At 35.6% G+C, this 26677-nt stretch overlaps 1 protein-coding gene and 1 long non-coding RNA gene across 5 annotated transcripts in view; one reads left to right on the forward strand and one right to left on the reverse strand.

Moving 5' to 3' along the window:
- Window positions 1-6895: 6895 nt before the first annotated feature.
- LOC141458632 (neurotrimin-like) overlaps window positions 6896-26677 on the forward strand; it is a 747333-nt gene continuing 727551 nt past the window's right edge. For 2 of the 3 annotated variants that reach the window (XM_074136886.1, XM_074136887.1), the window contains exon 1: window positions 6904-7062. In XM_074136886.1, the coding sequence (XP_073992987.1) occupies window positions 7002-7062 (61 nt within the window). In that variant the 5' untranslated portion in view covers window positions 6904-7001. Of the gene's footprint in view, window positions 7063-26677 lie in introns of all 3 variants that reach the window. The other variant, XM_074136888.1, reaches the window with a different exon arrangement.
- The window catches only part of LOC141457689 (uncharacterized), a 58606-nt gene continuing 53020 nt past the window's right edge, over window positions 21092-26677 (reverse strand). For both annotated transcript variants that reach the window (XR_012460452.1, XR_012460453.1), the window contains exon 3: window positions 21092-21318. This is a non-coding gene — a long non-coding RNA (uncharacterized lncRNA). The remainder of the gene's footprint in view (window positions 21319-26677) is intronic.

The following is a 26677-nucleotide window of genomic DNA, read 5'->3' on the forward strand; positions in this document are numbered from 1 at the left end:
TTTTTAGCATCCTGTGAAATTCTATATAAGGAAAGTGCTCTCAGAAAATTACTTATCACTTTTATATAAATATATAGATTGAAAGAAGGTTGATAGAATTTTCCTTTTGCTTAAGATTCATTGCGCTTTGCAAAGCAAAAAAAGTTATTATGATTTATAAGTGAATAAATACAAATAAATGCAATATTTTCAATATTTAAGGGCCTAGTAAGTGTAACTATTTGATCAGGATCAATGGTATTTAGAGATTGTCTGCAATTGACAGGTGATAAGAATGATTGACTCGGTACAAAACCAGTTAGTCATTGGTTGGGTCTAATGGTTCTACTTTGGTCCAATGTGCTTTGTATCCTAGCTGGGGGACTTGGCCACTGTCATTAACAGTAATACTTCTGCAAGCACCTATCAAATTTTACTTCAACCAACCAGCAATCACTTCTTCTGCTACAAATAATTCTACAAATGGCATAATTTATTCAAGCTTAAAAACTATAGTTTAAAGCTCTTGAAGTTTGATGGCCGAAATGGAATTTAGAAGCAGTAAAGTCAAGGGGATAACCTTTCGAAGCATTCTACATTTCTATACTCAGATAAGGGTAGAGTCTTTATTGTTGCTAAACATTTCGTAAAAACAAATGTACACCAAATATAGAATAGAATAGAAAAGAAATTTATTATTCTGGGACAATTATCCCCTAAGAATAAAAACAGGTACAAATAGAGGCCTTAATAGTTTGGCCTGTGATTAAACAGAAAATATACGTAAGTATTTACAAAAAGTGAAAATAAAAATAACAGCAGAAATTAAGGAAATAAATTAAAACAATTATAATTTCGGAGGAAGCTGGATAGAAAGGAGATAACTGAATAGACGGGATTTAAAGATAGATAGGGTAGGAGCATGGCGGACAGATGATGGTAAGGAGTTCCAGAGAGAGGTAGCACGTATTAGAAAGGACTTGTCAAAGGATGAGGTACGGTGAGAGGGAATATAGAGATCAGATGAGCGAGATCTAGTGTTACGGGAATGGATGGAAGATTTAAACTTAAGGAGTTGAAAAATATAGGAAGGCCTTTGAGTCTGGATGACTTGAAAAAGGAAAGAAGCCAAAAAATATTGGCGGCGATAGACAGGAAAAAGCCACTTCAACTCATCGCTCATATATTTGCTTTAGAAATGCGACCGAAAGTACTCGAAGCTTTTGGAGGATAAATAAGGGCAAAGAATGGAGTTTTAGGAGCTGCTAAGGAGTTGTTCTTGCCAAATTCTCCAGTTTCTTATACTGCTGAAAAGAAAAAGATAGATTAAAAGTTAAAAATATTCAAGCAAAATTAGCGGTTATCAGATTAATAACAAAATACTTTTATATTTATTTGTAACTTTTTTATTTCTCAAAACATTTCAAAACCAAATCTATGGTTTACATCTAAATAAAATTTAACGAAGTCATTGCTTAATATTGTGAAATCATATTATTCTATGCTAGCACCTAATAAACTAAGATTCCATCTTGTAGTTTGCTATAATTTTTTCGGGTTTGAGTTATGCAAAATTCCATAAAAAGATAGATATTGTCAGACATAAAGCATATAGTCCTAAGACAATAGATAAGAAGCATTAAATGAAATATTACATTGTAGGAAAAAATAAAAGAAGTAATCCACTTTTAAGGGTTATTCAACCTCAATGAAACCCATTTGTAAATGATGGTACATCCCAGCGGCGACAATAAGTTGGCGCTGATCCAAATGTACTCTTTACTACATTTTCAACTGCTTTTGTCTATTCGTTTGGGTGAAATATCAATCAAACGGGGATTCACAATGAGTAGCATCCTATAAAACATTGTGTCCCCATTTTTGTTGTGCATTTATATTCACTACTGTCTGACATTTTTTATAGCTTTATCATTTCATAATAACAAACAATAGTTTAAAAAGATTATTCTTTGGCTCTCTACTTGACTATCTTAGATACAAGTTCTTAAGGTTTATACGACATGAATATTCTTCCAAGGTTAGATTTAATACGAGGGAATCTCCTGGAGCGGACGATATTCTATCCACTCGTAAAAATTCGCTCGGTTCAAGAAACTACTGCAGTATTGTCATATTTCAGTCGTACAATTACGGAAAATAAAATCGCATATCAGAAAACGCTGTTCTTCAAAAGTACTTTCTTTGAGCGGGCCCACAAACATCGTTAACTAAGACCTTAAAAATTATGTTTATGTAAATTTTAATCGATCAGCGGACGGACACTCTTTTCAGAAGGTTGCCTACTAATAAAAGTTTCAGTTCCCTGTATTAATTAAGTGTCACCTTCATTAAATAAGTTTGCCTTTTTATTTATTGAATGTCCATCATAGAAAACAATCTTATGTGAACTTAGACCCGGCTTTCTCACCGTGATGGGAAAAGCCTGCCAGCCATTGCTGGTACTTACTAAGAGGTTTGATCATAGGAGGTCATCGCACTTTCAAGAAATATGGTGGTGGATTGTTAGGAAAGAAAGGTCTTGGGCAACCCGGATTAAGATAGATTAGTTGTGGAAGGTCAGGAAACGTGAACGGATAAATTCGGAAATAAACGATGTGTTGGGTTCTTTATGGAGGGTGTCATAAAAAGGAGCATTGAAATTTCATCTTAGGACTTTGGATTGGAAGGTTAGTTCTCTCTGAATTTTAGGAAATTAGGCGGATCCCTGCAGTTCCATATGTCCAAATGGATTGTAAAAGTGTTTCGATGTGTTCACCGTGGAATTCGGCCTTAGAAGATTGCACCTCCTGGTAGCTTTTTAGTAAGAAGTAGAAGTTCCAAGTTAGTCTAATGTCTTTGGTTGACCTTTGGACGGTGGACTTGGCGATATTATCGGGAATTAAATGTATTAATAAGATCCTAAACTTTGTGAAGAGTTTTTTTGGATTTTTAATTATTTTTGTAAAAAAAGAGTTTCAAGATCATTTACTTACTTATTTACTTAGTGCCCTTCTCATCTACCTTGCAATAAAGAGGTCTTCGCCCAGTCGCTGACATTAAAGAGAGTCCCGTTTTTCTTTTATAGTTTCTTCTAATCCGTTTTATTTCGGAGATGTGAGGAGATTGGCCCTCCTAATGTAATGGAAGGATTGCCTCTTTTAGGCCTCTACACTTGCCCTGGAGCACCTTCAGAGTTTTGTACCCGGTTAAACTCCTACGGTCTGATGGCTTGGACCCATTCAGGTTGGTGTTCACTGTTGACCGCTTAGATTACGCAGAGGGCACCACGAGCAGGCGAATCAACTTCACCCCCCCTTCAAGATAATTTTATGACCTAAATTGCAGTAAAAGAGACCATTGAGTGATTCACAAGAGACATCTGGGTAATTTGTGAAAAAATGTTTGTAAAAGTGCCATCAGAGGAGGCTGCCGACAACGCCACACAGCCTGAAGGTTAGGTTATAGTCTAGGAAGGTTTAGCGTCATTTTAGAGTGTTTACGTTACAGTTTTTCATAGTGTTTAACGACGGTGAAATATAACTAGTGATTTTATTATTCTTTACAGGTATTTTATTGTTTTAATTATTTATGTATGTATTTATTAATGTTTTGTATTTATTTATTAATAAAATTATATTCTTTACAGAATAATAAAATCTGTTTTTGAAAACCATCTTACATATTTTTAACAAAAAAGATTGGAATTAAATAAATTGGTACAAGCTTCGAATGAAGGATTCAATAAATGTTGATAAAATTTTAATAAACTATACTTTATACCAACTAATTTACTAGAGACCTTCTAGCCATTCATGTTGAAACTTATTCCGGCTAGGTAATCAACTGAGACCTACAGAATTGATAGCTCCCTTACTGGTTAATGTGGTTGGGGACCCTACAATTGGTACAGGACACTACGTTTACTCCCCTGCAGATGTTATGCATTTTACTCACCATGCAACTAAGGGGGGAAACCACATATGCATTATATGATTCCATCCCATATTATAAAGTGGCCAACAATGTAACTCACACACTCGTCTAGCAGCTAGCCCCCATTTTATCACCCTGTAATGGAACAGGAATACTAAATTTGTTTGACAGATAATGAGGTACAATTATCAATTTTTAACACACTTTTTTATTCTTACAAGTAAAAACTTATGTTGAAAGTGAGGTTAGATCCGTAGTGTTGGATCCTATCTATGATTTTAATCGTTGTAGCACGCAAGTTTACTGTATCCTTGAACCGGTTTCGAAGTTTCTTCCATCATTAGAGGTAGACTATTCAGTGTTGGACAGAGATTTCGATTCCACTTACGTTATCGTTCAGCATTATACTTACTGACTCGCTGACTCACTTGCTGATTCAAAATATGTATTTTATTTTTAAGCAAATCCTCAACTAAAAAAAGTTGTAAAATATATTTCTAGTGTCTTAAAATATTAATAATTTATAATTCGTTTCGGTTAAACTTGTAGAGAGTATGTCTAACAAGAGTTGAGGACGCGTGCTGTTAAAAGACTTCCAAACATCTGTTCTCTGGAGTCTCTAGACTCATTCTCGAAATGCTCAGGGTGTAAGTATATTCATTTGGTAAATTTCCAGTCGTCAGAAAGAATTGGCTAATGCTTTAGAGAGGCAAAACGAAGATTTTCTTTCCTTTAAATATTTGTAGGTACATTTTACACGATGAGAACAACTCATTTCCTCCCTGTGACTTGCTGCCATAATTACAGTAAGAAACGGATGTGTTTGTATGCAAAAATAAATTAATATAAAGGAGTTCATTGCATAAGAACATGATTATTGTTGTTTTTTGCTTTTTCTTACTAAATATGGAAAGTATTGAGAGAATGCCAAGTTTCCAAAATTGAGTTATCACTTCAAATCCATGTTTTGAGATTCTTCGAGTCTCAAAAACTAGTTATACGTAAGTTTTTTTTGTCTAAAAATATCTCAAAAAAATTTACAATTCGTTGAAACTTTCTGTACATTTGTATTTTATGACACCATGGTTCAATTTCATGTTCAGAAATTTGAAAAATCCCACTCTAATTTTGTTCAAACATTCACTGATAATTCTAGGCCAAAAATAAAGTTGGCACGTAATCGATTGTTCGTCTTAAATGAACCTTAGAAGACCTTAGAAACATGTTGTTAAGGTAGATAAATGGCATTCATTAGAAAGCTATTGTTTTCAAAGTTTCTTGTCCCAATTGAATAACATTTGGCTGAGGTTTTTCTCTACAAATATGAGGAGTCTGTAAGGGTTATTTTAAATTAGCTACTGGAGAACCAGAACAAAAATGTCGAACATTAGGTTAACGTTCAAGTTAATTGGTTTTTGTCACATTTTTAGAAGGAAACGTTTAGTTCAATTTGAAACGTATTTGCCAATACTTTTTACCAAGGATTATGTTTAAAAATAAATAAAATACTGTTGAAAGAGAACTTTATGTATGCTGACACGATTTGAAGCAAATCCATGCGGCCCAGGCAGTGCGTCCAATCTGATTGCTAGGTGGGTGTTGCTTTTTTTAAAAAATATTTTATTTGTGGCCTGTGATGCAATTCAGGTTAAAAAAAAAAAAAAAAAAATAGCAATATTCTTTGAAGGCAAGCAAAGTTTTAAATATTTTGTGCAGGGCCGGATTTTCCTATAGGCTAACTAGGCTTCAGCCTAGATCAAGAGGGCCTCTACATTCAAACTGTTAGCTGAATTAAAATTACACTATTCTAAAAACAGTGAACACCAAAACACTGAACCGAAAATAAGGAGAAATTCTACGCGTATGACTAATAAACAAACATAATAATGTATTGGTTAAGATCAACGCGTTCGGCTCATTGGGGTCTGTTCGTTTGTATGAGGGCCTCATAAGTGGAATAGCCTAGGGCCTCTTTTCATCTAAATCCGGCCCTGATTTTGTGTTTCTAATAGATTTTTGTTTCCTAGATGTATGAAGTAGCCCTTTCGTCCATTCCATTCCTGGCCAACATTCCCCAAGAGCTTATCCCTGGCGAGCAACCTTTATCTAATACTTATACATCTGACAATCCAATTCGTCGAGTGCCTCAGTATACATCTTCGTCGAATGATACGGCAGTCGATCAATCTCCGACCTGACATTCAATTCCCTCTACTTTTAAGGTTTTAGCGACTTATTTTTGCAAAAAAATAGTCCCAAGGAAATTTAGTTTATTAAATTGCAATACGGAATGTTTAGAAGAAAAAATTAATACTTTGTTTTTTTGCATTCAAACAATCCTCGAATTTTAAGAGTAAAAGAATTACTCACATGTCAAGTAAATATAGATTAATCAATTTAAAAATAGCTAATAAAGAATTGTATAATTAGCATTAGGGGGTCATCTGATTAGAAACAATTTCATCTCTTGTTTGAATGAAGTGCCGTCGCAAAACGGAGTGCCACAAATTTGCCAATTCAATGGCAATATCCTAATTGACTTCAATTCTAATTATGAACAATTAACGGCTCGCGGCCTCATATACACATTGCAGGCAATTCAATCCTAATGAGTGAGTGAATTGTTCAGCAGGTCCGCCTTATTGGTGTGAGTTGGACGTCGAAATTTTGGAAGAACAGGGATGGGATTTAATCCATCCTAAAGGATTATAGATAGCGTATTGTTATGGATTAGTTATTAATATATATATATAGATATGGAGCGTTGTGCTAATGTGTGTGTGTGTGTGTGTGTGTATAGATGGTGTGAATCGCTCAACATCAGCTGTTGATGATCGGAGTTTATATGACAAGAAGAAGTAGAATGAAAGAGGGGTTGCTGGCGGACAATCCCAGCCGCCTCTTACTCCTCTATATTATGCCGCCTCCCTTCTTATCACTCCCACCCTCATGTTAGATTGGTTCCGCCGTTGAGGGGCGAGAGAACAGCGCGGCGCCAGAGTCGCCTTTGCCACAAACTGCCACCCCCAAAACAACACAGTACGTCGGCACGCTAGTGAACCGACCCTTCAGTCCATATCCAATCTCCGATGGAGCCGTTACTGCTCGTACTACTAGTGTCTGCGATCGCTGCCCACTCCGAGACGATAGGTAGCGTACTTTTTATTTTTATTTTATTTATAATTTATTTATTTTTGTAGACCTCTATTATTATTCATAAATATTTCAGCTATCAATGTCACAACTAAAAAAATGATTTCGGGCTTGCTTTTTTTCCTCCCAACTAAATTTGAATAATATTTAAAATAAACGTTGAAAAAAACAATCTTGGGGTTTTAATATCCATTAAAAAATATTTCATTCGTTAACCTCTTTTCACTTTTTGGATTTGTTGATAACCACTTTTTAATGGTCTCGTTTTTTATTCTCTTTATTCATGTTTAAAATTTCACCCTTCTTTAATCATCTTTACAGGCTTTTTATTTAAATTCATGATTTTTAAAGTTTTGTCTTTGAGAATCATCATTTTCGATAATAGAAATATCAATGATCAAAGATAGTTTGCCTTAAGTCAAGTAATAATAACATGTTCTTTCCGGTTGTAGTATATATTTTTTGTAGTACGTATATTTAGCCAGTATATTTTTTCTTATTGTATATTTATTGAGTGATGCACAAAAGGCCGAAGACTTAAATATTTATTACTGAATTTTTATTTTTAACTCCAAGAATCATGAATACTTTTAGTTATATTATTTTCTAAATTATTTTGAAAATCATTTGTTTTTAAGATAACCATATATTTCTGATAACATTATCTTTTGTTGCAATATTTTTTGCAGTGCCATCTTGTTCGTCACTTTTTTAAATAATAAATTAACTAACAAAAAATAAGTAACATGAACATAAATGAAATATGACTAAATGTAAGATATTAAATAACAGAAAATTATTGTTATAATTTTTGTTTAGTTTCTCTCAGTGTTAATAAGAGAAGGGATCCGTTTTTGGGTAACCTCCCAAAATTAAAGATGTTTACTACAAATTGTCGTGAATCTTATAAAACAAAAATAATTAACGTTTATTTTATTACTCTATTTAATTATTATTTATATAAATATTTATTTATTATTTAAATTTTAAGACAAAATCAGGTAACCCCGTAAATGCCTACTAAATCAATCATTAATTGTTTTCTTAAAAATATTCTAAATGTTCGTAGCAAAAAATGTGAATCCTGTAACTTGTATTTACAACATTTTCCCTAGAAAAAATGCATTTTAAGAAAAGTTCTGGGTTAAACTTCTCTCTAAAGTGCTATTAAGTGTAATTTACGGACTCATTAACTTTGGACTACTTCTCTTTGCTAAATAAATTTGATTTAAAAAAAAATTTAAAAAAATACTTTACTTAAATGAGATTAGAGAAAGTTGTTTTAGATCTTGCCACAGATTCTTTACGTTAGTGATAACCAAGTTCATCCTCCCTTAAATTCTGAATTATTTTTTTGGTTCATCTTCTTCCCAAATTTGTTGTATTCATTAATCAATAAAAGTAAGAATACATTTTTTAGTTCTGAGCTTCTTCTAAATATAAATAATTGCTCATATTTTAGCTACTTTTTGGGAGAAATGGAAAAAAAATGTTCAATTATTGGCGAGAAAAAGTAAAAAGAAAAAAAGGTCAGATATTGGGTTGAAGGCGTGCTGATATTGTCAGATTGCTTTTCTAAACTAAGAGAGATCACAAAGATGTAGTAATTACAGCCACCTGTGCCCAATAATCAAAGAAATACTTCATGGATTTGTTAAATTAGAATTCTAGTTTAAAAAAAATAGCCAAAAAAAAACTCCAATCGATATTCATTAATTCTGAAGAACTGTATTCTATTTTAGGAATACAATCATTAGAAATTTAAAAGCAACCATGAAAATCATTTAGATTGCTTAGAACACAATTTTTTTGCGGGCCGCCATCATTGTCAAATAAATCCGAAATTTCTACGAACGATTCATCAACATCCAGAATACGGTTGGCAGCACTTTCAGTTTCAAATAATGTATTTTATTTATCAGAAATATCATTAATATATCGATTGAATATATCTTTTTTTTTTTAGAAGATTCAACAATAATAAAACACAAAAATCGGCTAAAAATTTACAGGGGATGCCTTTTTTTATTTTTCTAGTCAATTCCCGTTAAACTAAGTTTATAATGGGTTGAAATTTGAGCCTTCGATCGAAATAATTTCATTTTCACAGCAAATGAAGAAAATAAAATTTATTGAAAAGCAAGGTTCATTACTACGAGGGTCGTTTGAAAAGTCCGTGCAAAGTCAGAGAGATAGCACTACTGGCGCGTATCGAGGTTATGTTTAGTTAGTAGCATCTCTTGGAAGAACACACACCAAGTTTCAGCCAGATCGGTCTATTTCTTTGTGTTTGGCATTGTGTTTGAATCGAGGAAGTCGAGTGATTTTCAAAAAATGGACGAAAAAGAATTTCGTGTGTTGATTAAACACTACTTTATGAAAGGCAAAACGCCTCAGGAGACTAAAGAGAAGCTTGATAAACATTATGGTGACTCTGCACCTTCGATTAGAACAGTTTATAAGTGGTTTCAAAATTTTCGGAGTGGCCATATGGGGCACAAGTGACGCTGAACGTTCTGGACGCCCCGTTGAGGTTACTACTCCAGAAATCATTGATAAAATCCATGATATGGTGATGGATGACAGAAGAGTGAAGGTCCGTGAGATTGCTAGTGCTGTGGGCATCTCGAATGAACGGCTACATAATATTTTGCATCAACATTTGGACCATGACAAAGCTATCCGCAAGATGGGTGCCGCGATTGCACACGCTTGACCAAAAACGAAATCGTGTGAAGTGTTGCAAGGACGGTTTGCAGCTGTTCCAGAAGAATCCGCAGGACTTTAAGCGTCGTTTCGTCACTGTGGATGAAACATGGATACATCACTACACTCCTGAGACCAAAGAACAATCTAAACAATGGGTTACCAAGGGGGAATCTGCGCCAAAAAAAGGCGAAGACCGTTCCTTCGGCCGGAAAGATTATGGCGACTGTCTTTTGGGATTCGCAAGGAATAATCCTCATAGACTATCTGGAAAAGGGTAAAACTATTACAGGTGCATATTATTCATCGTTATTGGACCGTTTGAAAACCGAGCTGCAAGAAAAACGCCCACGATTGGCCCACAAAAAAGTCCTTTTTCATCACGACAACGCACCAGCTCACACCTCAGCAGCTGTGGTCGCAAAATTAATGGAAATAGGGTTCCAACTCGTTTCACATACCCCCTATTCTCCAGACTTGGCTCCCTCGGACTACTATTTGTTCCCCAATATGAAGAAATGGCTGGCGGGAAAAAGATTTTATTCATACGAGGAGGTGATTGCAGAAACGAATGGCTATTTTTCAGACTTGGACAAATCCTATTATTCGGAAGGGATGAACAAACTAGAACAGCGTTGGACGAAGTGTATAAGACTAAAAGGAGACTATGTTGAAAAATAAAAAAGGTTTACCCCCAAAAATTAAGTAGTTTTTATTTTTGCACGGACTTTTTAAACGACCCTCGTATTTGGTAAAGTTGTTCATGTTAATTTATTTTCTGCATTAAAAAATTAATATGACACTCAAATTGACTTGTTAATTACAGATAATTGAAGAGGATGACAAGTTTAATATGACAGTATTATATATCATATATTATAAATATAACTTTTTAATTAACCTTTTTAGAATTACATTAATGGAAAGTAGAATTTAAAGAGATATTTTATTAAAAAAAGCAGGAATTTTAGCTTTATCGGAGATAGAACACGTTATTTAAAATCTCTCTCCAGATTATATGAAAAGAACTCTCTCGGCATGGAATATATATTTTTGGCTTTTGTATGGAGGAATTTCAGAACTTTTATTTCTTTTATCATTAATATTTTTCCACAAAAAAAAGGGAGTTAAAGCGCGCCAAAAAAATCACACCTTTTAATGATTGATTATGTTACTTTTTCGGCATTAAATTTTGTCTGATATCCGTCTAGCTCGAGCTGGTGTTCCTCAGGGCAGTGTCCTAGGTCCTCTATACAGGGTGTTCAGCATAAGACTACTGTAACTTCAGGAGGCGATTCTGGGCATCATTTGCAACAAAAAATTCCATATAAACTATGGCTCGATTCGGTTCCGTTTTGTAGATATTTTTAATTTTATGTTTTTTCAAGGTACTATTACTTTTTAGCAAACAGTTGTCTATATTTCTCAAACTATTATAGCTAAAGAAAGTTCATTCAGCTCATTAGAAAGAAGGTTAAATTTCCTTTTAAATAAGCTAATTTATGTTTCAAAATAATAATATTAAGTATTTCACTTTGTGGCCCAAACATAAGAAATAGCAAGTTTCTAATTTTTCCCAAAACTTTGACTTCATTTTTCTCAAAAACATTTTATATGAAAAAACCGTGCACTATTCAGGAAAAACATCTACATACGATCACCTTTCGAACGGTATACAATAATTGGGGTTATGTAAAAAATTGATGGAGAAATCTCTGATTAATTGCAAAAAAGTAGGCCTCAAAACAGCGTCGGCATTATGAAAGGAATTCACCTACCATAAGAATATAACAGATCAGAATCATCAAATCCAGTACGAGTTTTCGCAAACGTGTAATTTAATAATTATTTTATTTAAGAACTATATTCAAAAAGATCTGTTATATTCTTATGGTAGGTGAATTCCTTTCATAATGCCGACGCTGTTTTGAGGCCAACTTTTTTGCTATTAATCACAGATTTCTGCATCAATTTTTTACATAACCCCAATTATTGTATACCGTTCGAAAAAACATCGTATGTAGATGTTTTTCCTGAATAGTGCACGGTTTTTTCATATAAAATGTTTTTGAGAAAAATGAAGTCAAAGTTTTAGGAAAAAATTAGAAACTTGCTATTTCTTATGTTTGGGCCACAATGTGAAATACTTAATATTATTATTTTGAAACATAAATTAGCTTATTTAAATGGAAATTTAACCTTCTTTCTAATGAGTTGATTGAAATTGTTTTAGCTTTAATAGTTTGAGAAATATAGACAACGTTTTGCTAAAAAGTAGTAACACCTTGACAAAACATAAAATTAAAAATATCTATAAAACGGAGCCGAATCGAGCCATAGTTTATATGGAATTTTTTGTTGCAAATGATGCCTAGAATCGCCTCCCGAAGTTACCGTAGTCTTATGCTGAACACCCTGTATACAGCAGACATACCTCAACACCCAAATACCATCCTCTCCATCTTTGCTGACGATACAGCTATCTTATCTCCTCATTCCGATCCTCTTATCGCTACACGAACTCTAAAAACACACATCAACCACTTACAGGACTGGCTTTTCAAATGGAGAATCAAAACTAACGTTACGAAATCAAAGTTTATAGTATTTACTCTAAGACGGAAAATCCTACCTCCTGTCATCTTGAACCAAACCCCTATACCAACTGTGGACAAAGTACGCTACCTTGGACTGCACCTAGACAAACGGTTGACATGGAATCCTCATACTAGACTGAAAAGACTAGAAACTAACCAACGCTACAAAACTTCTCGCCAGACTACTTGACAAACGCTCGAAACTTAACCTACATAACAAAAGACTCTTATATCTACTGTTTCCGCAACCTATTTGGTCATACGGTACCGAAGTATGGGGGATCGACTAAACCATTCCAACTCACTACGCCTCCAGACATTACAGTAAAAAATACTTCGAAAACTTCTTAACGCTCCGTTCTATGTATCTAACCTCACTATCCATAATGACTTCAAAATCCCTTTCATTACAGATCTTGCTAACACTCGTTTCTTCAAATTTCATTCCTCTATAGCAGCTCATCCTAACCCTCTCATAGAACACCTATCTTCCGCCACATTACCAGGTAATCCTCTAAGGAGATTGAAGAGAAGATGGCCTCGTGATCAACTCTTATCGTGAGAGCAAAGCACGTTACTGGAGTGGCTCCACTCATGATTTTTTTTTTTATTTCTTATACCATATTTGCTTGTTGCAACAACTGCTGCAGTGGTAATCTTTTACAATAAAAGATTTAAAAAAAAGGGGGAAAAAAATTGCCAAACCATTTTCAGAGATTGTTCACAAATATTGAATGATAGGATTCTAAATTTTATTATTTTTTTTTAATAAGTATTCAAACACTCTGTTCTGAGAAAGTTACTTACTATGCTTAAGCCCAGAAGATGACGTAGTCCCAAGCTCGAAAGCTTAGCAAAACAATTAATAAAAAATTACTGAATCTTTGCTTTTCTGAAAATGGCCGTTATTCATTCTTTCTCTAGTTATCTTAATTTAGACAAATTATCGTAATTGGCGACAACTTCAAAATAAAAGATACAACCCACACAATTAAGGCTTAATAAATATATAATTAACAGAAACCAAAAGTTCAGACTTCCTCATTGACTCCTAACGCCCTTTGAATTGTCCTCGAAGGAAGTTCTTTTTGAATTTCATTCGCTAATTAAAGCAGCTACTAAAATATTTCACACAGAACACATTTCAAACGAATATACTTACTTGCCCATAGTGACTTGCCGAGAGTTTAGTTTGTAAAGTGAGTTAAATTAAAAACATTTACTTTTGACTGAAATAACTTATGTTACGGTGAAGTTTACCATTATTATTACTGGTATGTAAGGAAGGACAAATTCACCAGTACGCTTTGTAAAGTACATCTTAAAAACTACCTTGTAAGATATGCTACAGAGTAAGCCATGGTTAGTTAGAGCTATCAATTCAGTTCTAGGTGAGAATAGATTCTGTCAGTGCCAGTTAGGCCAAGGTCTCTAGCTGGCTAGTGGTCCTACAGTGACAGTTATTTATGAGAGGAATCTTGATATGATGTCAATTACAATCAAGTTAGTTTTCTTTAAAAGCAAGAGTATTGAAAAAGAATGCTTCTTTATGTAAAATATATGTAAAAGGAATTTAATTGGTCGTAGTAAAATATTAGGAATTCACCGCAACCAACTTCATTTATGAAGTGCAATCCACTTGCTAATCCGCTGCGGGTTTTTACATTGTTATTTTTTTACATTCTTTCAATTGCTCGTACTCAAAATACGAATTTTACTGTGGCCTACGGCTCCAGAGATTGCAGTCAAAAATACTTCGAAAACTTCTTAACGCTCCGTTCTATGTATCTAACCTCACTATCCCTAATGACCTCAAAATCCCTTTCATTACAGATCCTTGCTAACACTCGTTTTCTCAAATTTCATTCCATTCTACAGCAGCTCATTCTAACCCTCTCTCACAGAACACCTATCTTCCTCCACATTACCAGGTAATCCTCTAAGGAGATTGAAGAGAAGATGGTCTCTCGTGATCTACTCTTATCGTGAGAGCAGTATAGCAAGAGCAGGTTACTGGAGTGACACCACTGCCTTCTCCACTCGTGATTTTCACGTATTTCTTTTATCAGGTACCACATTTGCTTGTTGCAACAACCGTTGCAGTTGTAAATTCCAATAAAAGATTTTAAAAAATCCCAGGCCAAACTATTTAATTAAATATAATAATTAGACAATTAAATTAAGTAAACTATGAAGCAGAAAGTATATTTTTATCTGTAACAACAGCGAGTAGAAAGTGCGAACTTCCATCACTGGACTGAGATGAGTGGTAGGAGATCTCCCTCAGTAGGATGAGATCTTGTAATTAAAAAACAGAAGCCTTGGAAAGTAAGAAGCACTTGTCTTAACACAGTTTTTTAAAAAACTTTGTCCAAATTAGCATTTATACTATGACTATAATCTTTAGGTTGAATAAACAAACACATTTAACTAACTCCATTATAATTAACGCTCCTAGAATTTGTTATCCTACTAAAAACAAAAAAAAGCGGAATGAAGTCATTATTCATTCTTTCTTATGTTGAAATGTATAAAAGATTTTCCTACATCATTAAAAAGTAAAACACTTCCTCCATTCTTAAGGAATTAACAATTTTAACTTGAAGTAAATACAATTTTTGGTAAATGAGAGAGGAAATATTTCAGCTACTTTATTTATTACACTAAAAATCTCTAATCGATAATTTTGTTTTTCCCAAAAGTTTAGCTGTAAGTAGAAGTCTTTCTCAAAAATGCCAGAGTCTCAATTTTCCTAATTTTCTCTGGTTCTGTATTAAACCAATTCCCACCCAGTAAGATATAAGTTTAGATGTATCCTTAATTTGAAATGAATTGCGTGAGCTCTCATTTTTTAAGGAATTAATGCTTAGTTCCTCAACTTTTTTTGCGTTGCGACCAATCCTGTTTCTGTGAAGTCATACTGTGAACTATGTTTAATTTGTTTAAGGTAAAACATAAAATTAAAAAAAGTATTATAAAGTATAAGATATGAGTACTGTACTTACTCGAACAACTTGAAAGTACTGATAATACATATATAATTTACAAATTAAATTTATATTAGATTAGATTTTAAAAGCGGGACGAGACCCATGCCGTCCCGTGGCACCACAGCCTCAAGAGGCTTATTGTGCCTTCCCCTTTAAGTCTAGTAGATTAAACCTCCCCTTCTAAAAAGGTTAAGGACTTCCTTCTGCGCTATAATCTCCTTTGGTCTTAAGGTGCCAAAGATATCGTAGCGCAGTCTCTCGATTGCAACGCAATCCGTGAGAGGCCGTTTCCCCAATTCCTGGCACAATCTGCACAACGATTCCGAGCTGATAAGCCCTACCTTGTTGTACAGGTGATTTCTGAACCTGCCGTGCCCTGTGAATAGGCGTATAATCAGAGTAATCTGATTTCTGCCCAAGCGCAGAGTCTCTTTGGCTTTTTGTTTACACAGCCAAGGCATCATAGTCTTGCTGAGTTTAACTCCAGGACACTTCACCCAGCTCTTTTCATGTTCTCTTCGGATCCAATCTCTGAGAGTCACACGAACTGCACCCTTGGACTGGTCCCAGGCCAATGAAAGGAGTACTAGCTCTATTCCTAGCCAGTTGATCAGCTAATTCATTCCCCTTAATCCCCACTTGACCCGGCACCCATTCCAGTCGAACTTAATTATGCCGAGCCAGTTATTCCAGAGCCCTTTTACATTCCAGGAAAGAGGTGGTTCTGAAGGAAATAAGGGCCTTCAGAGCAGCTAGACTGTTCGAAAAGATGCAAATCTCCCTATTTCTAAGATCCATTCGCAGATTTTCTTCAGCGTAAGTTTTATTAGCAAAGACCTCGACCTGAATGACTGTGGCATATCTCCCAAGAGCTCTCTCAATGAGTTTCTCAGGTTTAACCCCAGTTAAAATATAAGTTAAACTAGTTTTATTTAAAAATTTAATTGTTTTCTTTTTGATATTTCTGAACTATAAATGCAATCAAAAATTTTAATTAGGTTTATTAAACAGAATATTAGCTAGCAGTAAAGGTATCGGTTTCGATAAGTTGAACAAAAGTTGAAGTTAAGTGTCCTAGTAAACAGTTTCACGAAGAAGACGAAGCTTCTAATCTAGAAGAGGTCATTAGAGAAATGATTACCTACTTGGATCATGACGACAGAAAGAAGAAGGATATAGAAAAGGGAAGTGTAGAGGAAAAATGTATGACGCCATGGTGTTTATTACAGGTAGCTGCACAAGTAACGAACTGTGGAAACTGTGCGATGTTGGAGACCACTTAGTAAGAAGGACATCCTTTAAAAAAGTAGGCTACCAGAGATAATGAAATAATCCAGGAGTATTGCAACATGTTACCATGACTAGATCTTGATAGGCCAGGATTTGTTCGCGCTTGAAATGATATGGTAAAGAATCTGAGATGGATAAGAGGGGGATGATAGGAAGGTGACGAATTTTTGAGGAGTTCTAGATCCTTTCAGGACCGCAGCGCCAACGAAGGAAGGAGACGAAGAAGACAGTGGACATAATATCAAAGAACAGCCTCGAATCTTCGGAAGGAGAAAAAATTCCAAACCTGTCGGATTAGGGAAACCATAATTAAATGGATATGACCGAGGAGATTCACTGCATCTAACGAAACCACGGCTAAAAAGACGGGATAGGAAATTTTAAAGGGAAATGAAGACTCTGTTGGAGTTACTAACACTTAAAATGTTAAACATTTACCTAAATAAAATAGGCGAATTTACATTGCAATAATCACTTCTCAGCTTTACGTTTTTTTATTTAGACATTTATCGTCATCTTTTTCTCATTTTTTTACTTGTCAGAAGCATGATGGAGAAAAAATAATAAAAAATGTTGTTCTAGGAAGCGTGTTTAAACAAAATGTCTGGAATTTACGTCAGAATTTCGTTATAGAAATAATAATAATTGTTAAAAAATATATATATATTTTAAAAGACGTAATGTTCTTTTTATAAACATTTAATTTACTTTTTTTTTTATTTTTAATTTTATATCCAATGCTTATACTTACGTAAGGCTCATGGACTGGAACTCGAGAGAGAAATTATATCAAGCAGTCGTTATACCATCTATTCTATACGGAGCCCAGATTTGGGGACTTGCTCACATAGAAGCTTTAGAAAAATGTCACTTGAACTATTATAAAAGCCTTCTGCGTCTGCACACAAATACCTCGAATTATATTGTTCGTCTCGAGACCGGCTCAGTCCACATTAGTTGGTACGTGTTAAAGTATAGTTTACTATGGTACCTCAAATTACTTAATACTAGTAGCAATAGATACCCTAGAGCATGCCTAGATAAAATGTTGTCCTGCACGCAGGGAAGTGAAAATATTTGTTCCCGAAAGTCTGCTAAGTACAATTGGGTTGTACGATTGAAGGATTTATTAGATCAGTTTGATGAGTCTAGCCTGCTGGGAATATCTGACCCTGAAGTTTTCTCACGAATGATTTCTCCAACTTTGGAAAAATATAGACACTTTCTTGTGAATCAGGATTTGGATAGACTACATAGCTCCACTTGTAGTATTTTATACCCTCAAGTATTCAACCATAGCTCGATCCCGCAACAATATCTCCTTACTCAATTACCTATTTCATACACACGTTTATTTGCTCAACTTAGGACAATTAATAAATACACATTTTCATTAAAATTAAAAAATAGCGCTTACAGGATAGATTCAAACAGTAATTGCCTTTTATGTGGTAATGTTCTAAAAGAAGATTTGTACCACATTTTCATGGTTTGTCCAGCATATTTTAGTATCCGTGAAAAGTATCAGGACAGAGCTTCTTTCAGTTTACCTTTTGTGTTTACTCAGTGCAGTAGAGATGTAATGAAAACTGTATTTTGTTATCTGTGTGAATGTTTCTCTTTAAGAGAGGAGTTAATAAGTTAAAAATTGATTTATGTTTTTTACTTTATTTCTTTTTTAATTACTTTGGCTTTATTTATCTTTTTACTTATTTCCAAGGTCTTAAAAAATACCATGAAATACCACAAAGGAGCTATTCCTTAGACCTATTTCAATGACATATACAAAGTGTTTCTTTCATTTTTTATTGTCCTTATGTTTGTATATATTTATATTAATTTATGCTGTACCCAACTGTTTTTGAGACAGGACGTGAGTCCTATAAATCAAATAAATAAATATTATTACTTACGTAAGCTGATCTTCTATAAGAATTAATAATATTATTTTATAAATTTTGCGAACGTTAAAAGAAAACAAATGATACTTCTAGCCATGTAAAAGATTCTTTTTGATCAAAATATATATCTTAATAAATCTTTGAATATTAAAAATATGGTTGAATGAATTTGGATATATTTATTTTTGAAAGAAAAAGAAAAAGTCAGTAGAGATATCGATATGTTTAAAAAAATACGAAGCAAGAGTTTTCGCTTTACAGTTTCAACTTTTCAATATAATATACAACTCTATCTGAGCCATGGCGAGGTCATCAATTCACTTCCCGTAGGCTTAAAACTCGTCCCATGTGGCTGTGAACCACCAGCGGGGGGTGTTGGAAAGATGGCGGGCGGAACATCTAACTGGGCTACCAGTAAATATTTCATACCGTGGTCTCCATGGTTTCGATCTCAGCTAAAAACTTTCTTTTACACGTACAATTTTTTTTTTTTGCACGTTTCATTTTAAATTTTATTTTTTGTTTTTAAAAGGAAATGAAATAGTGGGCGAGATGATATCAATATGTGATGTTACGCAATAAGTCCTTTAAAAAATGCGAAAATTAAACATCAGTATGGATAGCTGGGAGATCTGATCTTTCACTAATACAACAAAACATCCCTTTTTACTTCAGCGTTTTATTATTTTATATTTCACCAATTCTAAAAATAGGAGAGATGCCTGTTATGAATGTGGTAAATCTCATTGAAAAACTGGTTTATTGCTGGAATAAAAGGCGAAGATTTTAGTCATTAAAAATGTTCGAGAATGTCATTAGAAATATTATAGTTACCCCGAACATATAAATTATGAAGTTCCGATGACCGCTGAAGTTGACGTCTACCTCTTGGAGTGATGCCAACCCGACTTATACTGCTCTCTTTCTAAGATTGGTCAGCCGGTTGCTAGCCTAAAACTGTACTTTACTTCCCTAATTTTTGTTGATGTTTACAGTCAAATCTATGCACCAAGACTATGCAGTTGATGAGTTCTCTGAGACGTACTACATACGAGGGTCGTTTGAAAAGTCCGTGCAAAAATAAAAACTACTTAATTTTTTGGGGTAAACCTTTTTTATTTTTCAACATAGTCTCCTTTTAGGCTTATACACTTCGTCCAACGCTGCTTTAGTTTGTTGATCCCTTCCGAATAATAGGATTTGTCCAAGTCTTAAAAATAGCCATTCGTTTCTGCAATCACCTCCTCGTTTGAATAAAATCTTTTTCCCGCCAGCAATTTCTTCATATTGGGGAACAAATAATAGTCCGAGGGAGCCAAGTCTGGAGAATAGGGGGAATGTGAAACGAGTTGGAACCCTATTTCCATTAATTTTGCGACCACAACTGCTGAGGTGTGAGCTGGTGCGTTGTCGTGAAAGAAAAAGACTTTTTTGTGGGCCAATCGTGGGCGTTTTTCTTGCAGCTCGGTTTTCAAACGGTCCAATAACGATGAATAATATGCACCTGTAATAGTTTTACCCTTTTCCAGATAGTCGATGAGAATTATTCCTTGCGAATCCCAAAAGACAGTCTTTCCGGCCGAAGGAACGGTCTTCGCCTTTTTTGGCGCAGATTCCCCCTTGGTAACCCATTGTTTAGATTGTTCTTTGGTCTCAGGAGTGTAGTGATGTATCCATGTTTCATCCACAGTGACGAAACGACGCTTAAAGTCCTGCGGATTCTTCTGGAACAGCTGCAAACCGTCCTTGCAACACTTCACACGATTTCGTTTTTGGTCAAGCGTGAGCAATCGCGGCACCCATCTTGCGGATAGCTTTGTCATGTCCAAATGTTGATGCAAAATATTATGTACCCGTTCATTCGAGATGCCCACAGCACTAGCAATCTCACGCACCTTCACTCTTCTGTCATCCATCACCATATCATGGATTTTATCAATGATTTCTGGAGTAGTAACCTCAACAGGGCGTCCAGAACGTTCAGCGTCACTTGTGCCCATATGGCCACTCCGAAAATTTTGAAACCACTTATAAACTATTCTAATCGAAGGTGCAGAGTCACCATAATGTTTATCAAGCTTCTCTTTAGTCTGTTGAGGCGTTTTGCCTTTCATAAAGTAGTGTTTAATCAACTCACGAAATTCTTTTTCGTCCATTTTTTGAAAATCACTCGACTTCCTCGATTCAAACACAATGCCAAACACAAAGAAATAGACCGATCTGGCTGAAACTTGGTGTGTGTTCTTCCAAGATATGCTACTAACTAAACATAACCTCGACACGCGCCAGTGGTGCTATCTCTCTGACTTTGCACGGACTTTTCAAACGACCCTCGTATATAATCAGCTGTGACGATGGTATATAGTCTTCAAAGACCTAATTCTTTTTTTCTTCTTTTAACTGGTTGTAGAGGTGTGACTTAAGGTGTATTTCTTCAGGCTGACTATGTCGACTTACGTGTAACTTAATACGTAGAAAAGACAGAGAAAGCTAGGCTAATTGTTCAATTTAACTACACTTTTTTTGTTTTGCTTAACTCTCTTTAATTAATTTACAGCTGTGTATTGGCAACAACTATAATTGTGTACAATATATAAACACAATAATGGCCATGCAATAATGGCTATCATGAGTCAGCTAATTCAGGATAACGAAGAAGTAACTTCTCTAGCATACAGACAATTTAGCTGTTGGCGTATGCAGACGATGTAGATCTGATTGGTCGATCAAGAGGTGCGGTCGAAAATGCGTTCATCGACTTGGAGATAGCTGCAACAGAAATAGGTCTTGAGGTGAATCAAGCAAAAACAAAGTATATGAACACTTCTGGAGCGGAGCAGAAACAGGATACCGTGCAATTCGGAAATTACGCCTTCGAGTGGGTGGATAATTTTATTTATCTAGGCACGCAGGTGAACTCCGACAATAATGTGCACAGTGAAATTAATAGAAGAATACTGCTGGCTAACAGGACATAATTTGGTTTGCAACATCATTTGAAAAGTCATTTACTCTCCAGGTCGACCAAGATAAGGCTTTATAAGACCCTTATCCGACCCGTCTTAACGTCCGTCTCAGAGTTGCTGGGTCACCACCAAAAATGACGAGCTTGTTCTCCTTAGGTTCGAAAGAAAAATTCTTCGAAGGATCTATGGAGCCATTTTGGATGGCGAAACATGGGGTGGAGAAGTAATGCAGAACTAAGGAGTTTGTACAGGGACATCGACGTGGTGAGTGTGGTGAAGCTTGGACGCCTTCGTTGGGCAGGACACGTAGGCAGAATAAATCCCGAGGAAATACTACACAAGATAATAGAAGAAAATGTATGTGGCAGGCGACGAGTGGGCAGACCGAGGTAGCGATGGAGTGATGATATTTCGAAGGATGCAAGAACTCTCCTTGGTGTCCGAAACTGGATGGTGGCAGCATTGGACCGAGACAATTGGCAAACTTTGATAGAAGAGGCCAAGATTCGCGCATGCGAGTTGTAGCGCCAGTTAAGAAGAAGAAGAAGAAGAAGTGACTTCGAAGGATGCCTTTTTCTATCATACGATCAGGTGACTGCAAGCTCTTCGACGCTACACAGTACTTTGGGACGAACTGTTGGGACAGTTTGGAATGAAATTTGATGAAACGGGGGATTTGGGCAAGTCTAATAAAAAAAGGGAAATTTTCTAGGTCATTGTGAACAGTAGTCTGATTGCTGGTGCGTTAACGAATGTGTAGGATTTTCGATTGGAGAGATTGGATGAGATTAAGATTGGAGCGTACAGCTATAACATGTACAGTATACAAGCCAGTTTGACCAGATTGGGGTTAGTGGGGCTGTGTAGAATTTCTTTATGTTCTTTAAAATCAATTTGGATTGCTTATGTCCTGTATGGGGGTTCCACGTGAGGCCTTTCATTGGCTGGAGGGGTAGGATTGTGGTTCAGGTAGTAGAATGAAGAGAATACCTAATGATAGAGGGTTTATTAAAGACCTAATTTGGCCTCCATTTGCGAAACCAGGGTTCGAGGATATAAAGATAAGACTGAATGAATTGGATGGTATGTACGGGATATGAATTGTGGGATAGGACGGCCGTATCGTCGACTAACCAATGAATTGAAGCATTGGGATAAGGAGTAAGATCCCGTAAATAGAGGAGTTAAACGGGTATAATCCTTTGAGGAACTCCAGCGAGGATTAGATAAATAAACTTTACTTGTAACTGTTTTCTGACTGCAGTTTAAACAGTTCACACAACTTAGATGGGACAACTAAATATTCATTAGAATTCTACACAAAATTTTTCAGGAAATGAAAGACATTAAATTTAAAATATCTTTTTCTAAAAATTTTCCTTCACTGACCTAGGCTTTACTTAGTTTTCTGCAGTAATTCAAAATGAGTGTTACATTTCGGGGAAAAATGGCGGACGTGGTGTCATAATATAAGTAATTTGTCCAAAGAGGATTCTAGATGTTTATTGTACAATTCATATTGAAATATTTCGCAACTAACTGTGAAAGAGGACCCTTTTTATATAAATTTTATTACGGGGACTACTATCAGCTGTAGGGTTCACAGAGTCATCAATAATAAATTCTGGAAGGAAGGTGTCTGTCCTGGAATTGGCTAGCATTTTCAATAATGAAATGCCTGGAAGTAATGAACAGAGAAAGAGGTTATTCTGTCTGGAAATACTCCTTGGATATTAAGGGTGGCAATGTCTTTATTAAAACAGTCGCAGACAGGGGATCTATTTTATTTTATTTCTTTTTGGAAAAGAGAATCAATTGTGATAATTTTTATTTTTCCCTTACTAAGTATTGAAATAGGGGAAGATTTTCAATTTTAAATTTTAATAAGAAACAACTCTTTTGTGATTCCCCTTGTCTTTGCAAAAGTAAACAAAACTAAAATAGAAAAAATCAAAATTCAAAAATACATAACGTTTTAATGTAATATTTTGCACAGGTTTACGACCCAAGTCCCCCCCCAAAGAGAAGTTTTTGTTAGGTTAGATTAGATTAGCAGGGCGGGGCGTATGCCTCAAGGCATCGCAGCCACAAGAGACTTATTGTGCCCTCCCCTTTGGATCTAGAAGACGAAACCTTCCCTACTAAGGAGGTGGAGGACTTTCCCTTCTAGTTCTTTTTGCCCTACTATCTCCTTTGGTCTCAAAGAGCAACCGCTCGTGAGAGGCCGTTTCCTTCTCTTCCTGACACAATCTGCACAACGGTTCCGAGCTAATAGGCCCTCACCTTGTACAGGTGCTTCCCGAACCTACCATGCCCCTGTGAATAGACCTGTGATCAGAGTATTCTGATTTCTACCCAAGCACATAGTCTCTTTAGCTCTTTGTTTACCCAACCAAAGGTGTTTGACGCCCTCAGAACACATCACCCAGTTCTTTTTATGCTCTCTTCAGTTCCAATCTCTGAGAGCCACAAGAACTGCACGTTTGGTGATCCTCAGGACTGGTTCCAGGCCAATGAATAGAATAGATTAAATTAGGGCGACCTCAAGGCCTACGCCACTGCGACCCCCTTGGATCTATTGTGGCTCCCCACAGACTCTTAATGCTGGAGAGCGACTTCTGCGGTAAAGCTCACCAGGCCTTGGCTATTCCTCCCCGAGAAGTAACATCCTTAGCCCAGACAAGCCCCTCACACTGGCACAACACACTGCAGTGCCGTTTCCTCCTCTTCCTGACAGAACCTACAGAGGCTATCATCTGCCAGGCTCATGCGTTGCATGTGTTTCCTGAGCCTGCAGTGGCCGGTTAATAGGCCCTACAATTATCCTTATAGCACCACGGCCTTGACGGATTAATACTGCAGTCAGCCTCGGCGAATAGCCTCTGATGAACTCCTTCGCCTGTCTCTGTCCAGTGGTGGCGAGCCACCACTCCTGAGACCTACTCTGCACCCACAAATTAATGACCGCAAGGAGTGTTAGCTCCGTTCCTGGCTAGTTGATCGGCTGTTTCATTCCCTCTTGATCCTCACATGACCTGGTATCCATTCCGGCTTTATTGTGCCGAGCCAGTTGTTCCAGGGCATTTTTACATTCCCAAACTAGGGAAGAGGTAGTTCTTAAGTGTTTGTTAAAATCGATATTCCTTTACTCGAATCGATTTTGCAGTTATACCAGCTTTTCTTGAAACTATTTTTTTTTTTAAATTTGTTGTACTTATATCTGGTAAATAGTTCTATAACTTCTATTTTAAGAGGTTTATCACGGATGAATTTTCATCTCTAAGAGTGGTCGAAATTACAGCCACAATGCGATCGTTACAATTTTTCAGCTTTATCAAAATTGTCTTAACTTTTGTACTAAACATCGCGTACAAATTTCATACTTATGGATCTGTAACTTTAAATTATACCTTTTTATTTCCTGAAAAATGTATATTTGTTATACAATTCTATAGTTTTTATACAATAATTTAAAAAAGAAAAAATAAGGAAGTTTCTACGTTAAAATATAAAAAAAAAATTAAAATAAAATATAGGTAAAATTCCAGTTAAGAAAAATGGGTTTTTCACGCTCTTTGTCTGTAGATAAGAATAGAGATAAGAATGAAATGAGAAAGAATGTAAGATATGTAGATATTCCGGAGGTTTTGAATAAATAATAAGAAAAAATAAAAAGTAAGTGTACAGTATGATGAAACTAGGAGAAAGTAACTTGAATAAAAGAAATTTATTCTCAGACAGAGAATACTGGAAATATTAATAAGAAAAAATAGATTGGTGCAAGACAGAAATATAACAATGATTATTTCACTAAACACCAGAAATCGGCCTGTAATTAGTACAGATTTTAATTGGGTTTACCTTAACAAAGGAGCTATAGTTAGAATGCTTTGAAATTATTTGGGGGGCCTTAATTGAAACTTGATTGTTGCTAGTATTTAAAAGAATATATGACAATCCTTTTATTTTTAAGAGGAACCATATTAGGGAATCACTCACCTTTAAATCCTCACTTATTCTAGAATGCCTTAGACCAAGGCTAACCATCAAACATTTATCTGACATCAGCTTAACCCTTCTAAGCACAGTTATTTTGCTATCTACAATTTCTCTTTAGTGTTATTTTGTTTTTAGCGTTCTAGTACAAATAATATTCAACAGAGAGCAGAATGCTTACGCGCTTATTTTTTCAGATGATATTAAAAAAGAAGTTGAAACCGTTTCAAATATTTGAGTCACTGTTGATATTTGTTCTAATTTTATGATAAAGAATTTATTAAATATAGGGAGAATTACTTCAATTGTCTTCATATTAGCCGAATGGCTACAATTTAGTCTTAATTTATGATAAAGATACGAGGTCTGTAAATTAAGTAATGAGACTGATTTTTTGTAAATTGTTTTATTCAAAAAGAATTACAATTCTATATTGTCACCCCTCAAAATAACTTCCTTCTGAAGTCACACAGCGCTGGAGACGTTTCTTCCACTCCTCACAGCAGTGCTCGAACTCCGATACTGGAATAGCCTTCAGCTGGTCGGTTACAGCCGTATACTTTTGACTGTCCCAAAATGAGTTCCCTTGAGGTGATTTTTCCAACTTCGGGAAGAGAAAAAAGTCACTCAAGGACTCAAGTCAGGCGAATAAGGAAGCTGAGGAGCCACAGGAATGACGGGCCAAAAAGTCGTTTATTGAAATTGCTGTGTGACAAAGCCCAAAAAAGCAAGGATGGCGAAGTCGAAGATCAAATGCGTGCTGATTTGTTTTATCGATATCCACGGAATCGTCCACAAAGAGTTTTCTACCTCAAGGTCAAACGGTCAATCAACACTTTTACCGAGAGGTTCTTGAAAAACTTCGAAAAAGGGTCATTCGTGTGAGACCAAACATCAAGAACAAGTGGGTGTTGCATCACGATAATGCTCCTTGTCACAGAGCAATTTCAAAATAAACGAGTTTATTGCCAGTAAAAAAAATATTCCTGTGGCTCCTCAGCCTCCTTATTCGCCTGGACTTGAGTCCTTGTGACTTTTTTCTCTTCCCGAAGTTGGAAAAATCACCTCAAGGGAACTCATTTTGGGACAGTCGGAAAACATTCAAACGGCTGTAACCGTCCAACTGAAGGCTATTCCAGTATCAGGAGTTCGAGCGCTGCTATGAG

The sequence above is a fragment of the Rhodnius prolixus genome, unplaced genomic scaffold (genome assembly GCF_049639745.1).
Source record: "Rhodnius prolixus isolate KJV_2025 unplaced genomic scaffold, Rpr scaffold_5, whole genome shotgun sequence".
Lineage (NCBI taxonomy): Eukaryota > Metazoa > Arthropoda > Insecta > Hemiptera > Reduviidae > Rhodnius > Rhodnius prolixus.